The following is a 7,280-nucleotide window of genomic DNA, read 5'->3' as shown; positions in this document are numbered from 1 at the left end:
CCCCAACTTTAAAAGGATTAATAATTCAAAAAATTTATGCTAGTGAGACTTCTGCTCAATTCACCAATTCTTAAAACATTTTTCCATGTCAGGAACCAGAACTGTTAATGAAATACACAGGGCATAATAAAAGATGACTGGCTTCTGAACTGTACTTTAAAAGAGTGAATTGTTACATCCCTTGATATTGCCAATTACTGATTTGTCACAGTAATGTGACAGTGTTTTTCAAAGCAATGGATAATATATTGCCACTCGTACACCAGCATAAATATTTGAATTGCATTAAACTCTCAAAAATTACTAATTYTGATTGCTTATAGAATACAGTAACCGTCCACAGAAATGACAAAACTGATTTGCAAACTGCTAAGACAGCATCTCGAGACAGCTCAAAATGAATGTGTGTATTTAAAGGGAAGAGTCATCAAAAACACAACTTGTAAAAGTTTCATTGTGGAAATTCAAATTGATTCAAATTGGATCACTCAAATTTGGGAGGAGAAAGATTTCTGTCATTGCGCTACAGTGACCATCTCAAGGATTAAATGTCGGATTCCAATCTGCTCATACAGCAACAAAAAAGATCAAATGGTCAGATATAAAACCATTCCTTAAAAAAAAAATGGTTTAGCAATTTGTAGATATAATTAGAAAAAATCCTGGAAGCGATTGCTGTGCAGATTATGCCAGGCCAGACAAGCCCTGCCTGGACTCAGGAGTCCCTCTGGGCTTTCCTAAGGCATTCAAAAATGTCCCTGTCAGCAAGTGGCTGAGTCCATTGTGGAGAGAGTCAGGATGCTCCTGTCGTTGGCATAGAAGGGATCCGATGAACTCCATGATCTAAAGGAACTCCATGATCTAAAGTAACAATAAAAGAAAAGTTTGGCTGACTGGGAACTGAATACTCTAGAGGTGAGGAGAAAAATCTACGAGAGCAAAAGCGTTATGAGAGTAGGCAAAGGTAGGTCTTTAAAGGACTAATCTAATCTACTGATTTCATGTAGGTACCTGCAGTTCATTCAGACCTTTGSAAACAGAGGCCAATTCATGCCTACCACAGAAYTGAGACACAGCTACAGATATTTCCATCACTGCCTGAACCTGGGGGGGAAAGCAAAGCTTATCTACAGCCATGAACCTGTGTCATCCCTTCCTGCTCACTTCAAAACATCAGGAAAACACCYAAAATGTCACAGCTGCTGACTCAGAGGGGTCTCACAATGTCTTTCACTTGAGGACAAATTACTCCTTGGGAAGAAACACAGTTTTTTGTTTTTAGAGGACTATATATGAAAAGCTGATAAACAGAAGTTTGGAATGCAGGAGATCAAAACATAACAAACTTATTTTCCAAATTAGGCTCTGTCAGAAATCTGCTGTTTCTTTAGAACTGTTCCATGCAGTGCCTTGACACAAGAACCACTAATGGGAGACCCAACACTTCAGCAATGATTCCTACTGTACAAGTAATGTATGTGATCCAGCATTCTTAATATTTCAGTGACTGACAAGTTGACAGACAATATAATGGAACAGACAGACAAAAATGCATTTTAACAYACCACACCACACATTTTATATTCTAACTGGTGAATGAAGCTATAAGAAAATACTTCTCAAATACATTTTACAAGCAGTAAATTAAGCACAAGAGACCATATTCCTGTGGCCCGCTACTCCAAGCATTTGTACTACTTTGATTCATCAAAGTTTCTATCAAAATTTGATACAATGTTTGATTTCATGTAATCATATTTGACAAGAATATCATATTTGACAGAATATCAGGAGCAGAGAATACAACAGAAGCTGGCTACAGCAACGTTATTTAAAATAGTGCTCTTCATACTACAGCACCTGCACAAACAACATATTCATCAGCATCACCTCATTCAACAAAAATAATTTGCAGCTACCTCCTGGTTGAATAATTCGCTGTTTTATGGAGTACAAGTGCTCAAAAGATCATCCTGTTGGGGACTGCAMAATCTCTCGGTGATTTAGWTAAAAAACAAAGCAGCTCAAGCTTGTGAACAAAGTCTATGCTATTTACAARCATTTTAAGATCACCCAATAATTTYCTTAAATRTACCTTCWGCATTTCATAGCTTGTAACTGCTTCATGGGACTTAAGCAATTAATAAGTTAAAAAGTGAGCARAGAATTTTGCATAYAACCAGGAAAGTGTAAGGGRRAAAATGGTCCCTTGACTTTTAGAGCAGGTTTTAAGTGTCAATATTGAGTGGAAGGAGCTGAAATCATTGGAGAAAGTAAATCCATTAAAAAAAAAAATCTCTTCTCTGTACTGTATATAAATTTAAGTGAAACTAGAAGATMTTTCAGAGCAATTTCAACCAGAGGCAGAAGCAAAACCCACAGAACTTCAAGCCCTTAGCGTAGCACCAAGATAGTTTTGCATATTCATTAAACTTAATCCTAGTATSTGTATTCTAAGAACTCTAAAATTATTTATCTAGATGGAACTTCAYCTGAAAACTACATGAGGTAAACAGACAAGAAACCTGAGAAAAAGCAGTCTTGAAAAAAGTGTTTAATATTCTGTCAAATATGAGTTAGCTTCAATAAATAGTTTTATGTTGTTAAAGAAAGAAAATTTGAGTGGAACAAAGAGCAAATCGTAAAACTGCAAATACATTGCAGAAAACAAAACACAGARTACCTACCTTATAAGACTAGAGGGTACTAAGGCAATTGTTAACTAACAATCTGCCCAAATTAGATAACAGTAAGTGAAATAGCATGAGAAATTCCTCATTTGGAAAGCACAATTTTACAGAGAAGTGAAAAAAAAACCCCAGAAATCTTAAGAGCAACTGCTACCAAAATGTTGATTTTTAGACCAATTAAATGCTCACCTTGTAGATTAAAAATTCTATTAAATTGTTTATTTTACACATCATGCCCGCTTTCTACACAGCAAGTTTGAATTAAAAATGTACTTAATTGTAACAGTTTGTTTGTCATATGGAATGAAACTTTTTGCATACTCATACCCTAGATTTGTAGAAACATTGAATAAATTTCATAAGCAAGCCAGAGGAGAGAGACTGACTGAAAGCACAGACACCGTGTTCAACACAAGAGTTCCAACAGAGATGAGCTACAGAYCAGGCAATACCTAAAGGCAGAATCAGAGCTGACAAAGCTGTCAGGGAAAATTAYCCACACAAGATTTGATACCCAATGAATGATATCACAACCTTTAACCAAAAGAGACAAAGTTTTTCAAATACAAAATGAGTTTCCTTGAAAATGTGTGAAGTTCAGTGTTTTCAGGTTTGCCTTTAGACCARTGAAGGACCATGATATCATTCAGGGACAGAGATTACGATGTACAAAAGACTGTTTTTATTTCTACCCCCAAATATTTCCGTATTTGTTTGCTAACCCTCTTTGTTTGGACATGGGGAGATGGCACATGAGAGGATTCAGTGAGAGCTCTTCTCCCAGCTGGGCTGATTGCAAGAGCAGTGCTGCTCCTCAGACATATTCAATTACTCAGTGTGTTTTTGCCCCACTGATATTTATTTCACATGTGGTTTGTGAAGGAAAGATTTATTTAGCACATACTTTGGAATGGCACACATGATTTTGACAATATACCTTCTGGAACCCAAAAAACATTTAAAATTCTTAGAACCTGAAGACTCTGTTCGGTCAATTACTCTGATTTTAGAAATAGATTATAAAAGTTATACTACAAAAATATTTCATCTTCATATCAATCAATGGCTGAAAGATTTAAAGACTCTCCTAACAATGAAGTTATATTTAAGGGGGGGAGTGTGAGCCTTTTGTATGTACTTCAGGAGTAATGCAAGCTCCAAGGTAAATATTTGGAGGTTGTACATCAAGAACCAAAGGGAAAAGTCTTTCGACTTTACAAACAACTCCTGATCAGTGAAGGCAAAAAAGTAATCATAAAAAGGAGAACAAAAACAGCAGCAAGGCTTGATTTTCTAAAGAGAAGAATGTACAAATCAAGAGAAATTACGATAGATACAACACAAGAATTTGTAAAGCCAAACTAAACACTTTAACAGAAATCTTTCGAAAACCGTTTTTCCCCTCCCCATCCCAAAAGAAACCACTCAAAAAGAAACAAGAAGCTAATCTTTTAGGATGAAAAAAAGTACAATAAAGAGTTGCATTTTCTACTTAGATAAGCAAGACCTGCAGCTGGTTTCTAGACATCTATTGCTGCAGGCTCATCGGGTTCCAGTTTATAGGAGAATCGTCTGCAGCAAAGGCTATTGAGAGAAATGCCACACCTGTTGACCCGGGTTGGGCTACACCTTCCCATTAGTCGTTCCAGCATTCTTCTAACAGATGTGCATGCTGTTTCCCCATCTGAGAAGCAGCACATGGAGTCCAAGCAGTTGATACCTGAACCTGCCTCAGTAAGCTGGAAACAGGAAATAAAAAAATAAAAAAAAAAAAGGGGGAAAAAATAAAAGGAAAATCAGTACTCACAAATTCTAGCAATGGAGATGTTATCAAAAAACACTTAGGAAAAGCAAGTTTTTTCAAAGTTAGAGTGTTGAATATTTTTCAATTTTATAGGACAACTACAATAATAATATTACCACTTCCTAAGGTCTACATACACTTTAAAATTTGTTCTGAGGTCTGAAGGCGGCCTTGGTGAGATCATGGACATGGTTTGGCACCACGTCTGCCCCACACTGGGAATGAACTGGTTAGGAATTCCCTCCAACAAACCCCMCAGCAGAGCACATGCACTTTCAGCTGGGATGCCTCTGCGGCCCCACAACAATTTATACAAGCTCAGCCCTATTTTAATGGAAATCTATCAAGAAAAAGCTTCAGGCTGATCCCAAGTAATTTTTCCTCAAGTGAACAATGCATTGATATTATATCACAACCACACATACCCTTGGTTTGGTACAGAACAAAAGCACATTCCTGATYGTGTGAACATGGTTTATCCAAAAGCAAACAAGGCCAATGTCAGAAAGGTTCAGTCATGTTCATGCCAGCATGAAGAATAATTCAACATAAGCATAATAAACTTTCAACAGCTCATTTTTTGTAGGTGAGAAAAAAAGGAATAAAAGAAATAAAATGAAAAGGAAGCAGTAACAGATGTATGGGTGTAAGTGCCACCTACCAGTGTGCTCCTCTACAGCACTGCTGCACCAGCTGCAGCAGAACTGGAATCTCCTTCTTCTGGAGACAGAATATCCTAAACTGATTTCAGTACCCATTCCAAAGAGAAATAAAAATGTGCAGTGTTGGGTTGCTTTTAAATTTAATTTTAAACTCTCCATGAGAGCATCCTGTCAGATACTGAAGACACAGCCTGATTTTAGGCATCCATTATCCTCTCCTCACACCAGTGAAAGAAGAATTCTGGGAGGAGGCATCTTAGTCCATGATAGGACACAGCTCACTTAAGACCTTCCCACAACTTTTCTCTGTGACACCAAAGGTCACTGACTGTTTGAAGACTATAGTTTGAAGACTATTTTTGAGACCCAGTTTCTTTCATGCCACCCACTGCAAGGAAAGCAAAGAATCCCAGAGTTCCCTGTGGGAATRGTTTTCTACAAGTGGACACACTGTCTTTTCTAATCCCCCCAAACAGGCAGTTGGACACATTTACAGCTTCACAACAGAACAGCCTACACAACAAAGAAGAGGCAGCTAACAGAAACAAAGGCATTTGGAAATAGAAGAGAAAAATCCCAGCTGGGAGGACAAGGAAGAACACACAGGCAGGACTGGTGTTTGTTTCCATGCACCTTTTCCTACACCTGTCCCTTTCTCAGCTCTGAGCCACATTCCCCACAGACCTTCCCATCACATCACTCAYTGTGATGTTGGAATGTACAGGAATATCCACAAACTGAGCCCCCTGACCCTGCAGATGCTGCACCTCAGAGGCCATGGCTGAGTACAGGCAGAACACATTTTAACTCACACACTCATCTGGGGGGGTCTTTGGGACACAAAAGGAACATTTACTGCAACAATCAACTTCTGTACCTGGGAGGCAGGAGCAGAGGAATTGCAAGTGGCAGGTCTGAAAGGGGTTCTGGTTAAAACAYAAACAAAACACACCTCAAGAGAGCCTGAATCCCTGAACACCCTCATTTGATCACCACCATGACTGGTCCCAGCTGCAGTGTCACAGAAGATACCAGAGTCAGGAACAGCACATTTTGCAACRCTGCAGTACCAGCAAACATGACCTTCAGAGACACCTCAGACTGTGCTCCCAGAGCTGTGACACAAAGATTACACAGAGCAGAAGGAATTCCCATTTGGAGGTCAGCAGGCAAACCCCCTGCTGCAGATGGAGTGACCTTCACAGCAACACAAAACTGTAACATTCTTACACTGAGGATTTCCAACAGCGTATTCAGTTCATCCATTATCCTGAAGCAGATCTTTAAAGTTACCAGAAAGTCACAATACAGTGGATCAGATGAACCAGACTATTATTTCCCTTAGAACCTGCTACCCTGAGAGTGAGCAGTCCTAAATATTATCCAAGGTATTATTTCAGAAAAAGGAACCACGAGTAACCCAAACAAACTTCCAAGGAGTGAATCCTCAGCTCTGAATTTTGGAGGTTTCTTTACCTATGATCATGCTTGAACCACAGCTAATGGAAAAGTTAGTATCACTTTTAAAAATCCAGCAAATGTGACCTTATATAAGCCTGGAAACAAAAATTCTGTTCTGTCAAACTCACAGTTAAGTGTAAAGTAATAGTGTGAGAACATTAAGGACAAAGAAACCCAATTCAATTTTATATGTAGATATATTGTATACCACTGCCTGGTGAACATGGATCTTTTAATTTACATCCATGACCAGGAAGGAAGAATACAAATGCTACAGAGCCCCTTTTCTCACTTTTTCTCTGTGGAGGACAATTATGGTCGCATTTTTACATTGAAGTAAAACCTGGCATTGCAAGGCAGGGAGGCATAAAGCTCCCTGAAGACCTGAGGAAACACAAGGCAGGAGAGACAATACTTAAAAAAAGAGTATAGAGAAATATCAGATATTATTAATATTTGGGCGGTAAATAAAGTATGTTCATAAGATAAGATCTGGAATCTCAATAACCATAATACTATATATGAGAATGGCCCATTGGATGTAATAAATCAAAAAGCAACTGAARTGCAGAATTAAAGAATGATTCAGCTTGATAAAGAAAAGAAAAAAAATCAAACCAACATTCTGTGATGTAAACTTTCTCGTAGATACCAAAAATATAT

The 7,280-nt window shown here is 38.1% G+C and overlaps 1 protein-coding gene across 3 annotated transcripts in view; it reads right to left on the bottom strand.

The window, feature by feature from the left end:
• Nucleotides 1-224: 224 nt before the first annotated feature.
• The window catches only part of ATP11B (ATPase phospholipid transporting 11B (putative)), a 57,916-nt gene continuing 50,860 nt past the window's right edge, over nt 225-7,280 (bottom strand). Inside the window, exons 29-30 of one of the 3 annotated variants that reach the window (XM_057367080.1) lie at nt 4,296-4,429; nt 225-861 (exon numbers count right to left, since the gene is read on the bottom strand). In XM_057367080.1, coding sequence (XP_057223063.1) covers nt 762-861; nt 4,296-4,429 — 234 coding nt within the window. In that variant the 3' untranslated portion in view covers nt 225-761. Of the gene's footprint in view, nt 862-2,894; nt 4,430-7,280 lie in introns of those variants that run through there. The other 2 variants (XM_057367082.1, XM_057367081.1) reach the window with 2 other exon arrangements.

This window comes from Malurus melanocephalus, unplaced genomic scaffold, assembly GCF_030028575.1.
Source record: "Malurus melanocephalus ecotype Western Australia unplaced genomic scaffold, MMel_1.1 scaffold_75, whole genome shotgun sequence".
NCBI lineage: Eukaryota > Metazoa > Chordata > Aves > Passeriformes > Maluridae > Malurus > Malurus melanocephalus.
Note: the sequence above shows the minus strand (reverse complement) of the source record. Positions and strands in the feature narration are given on the sequence as shown.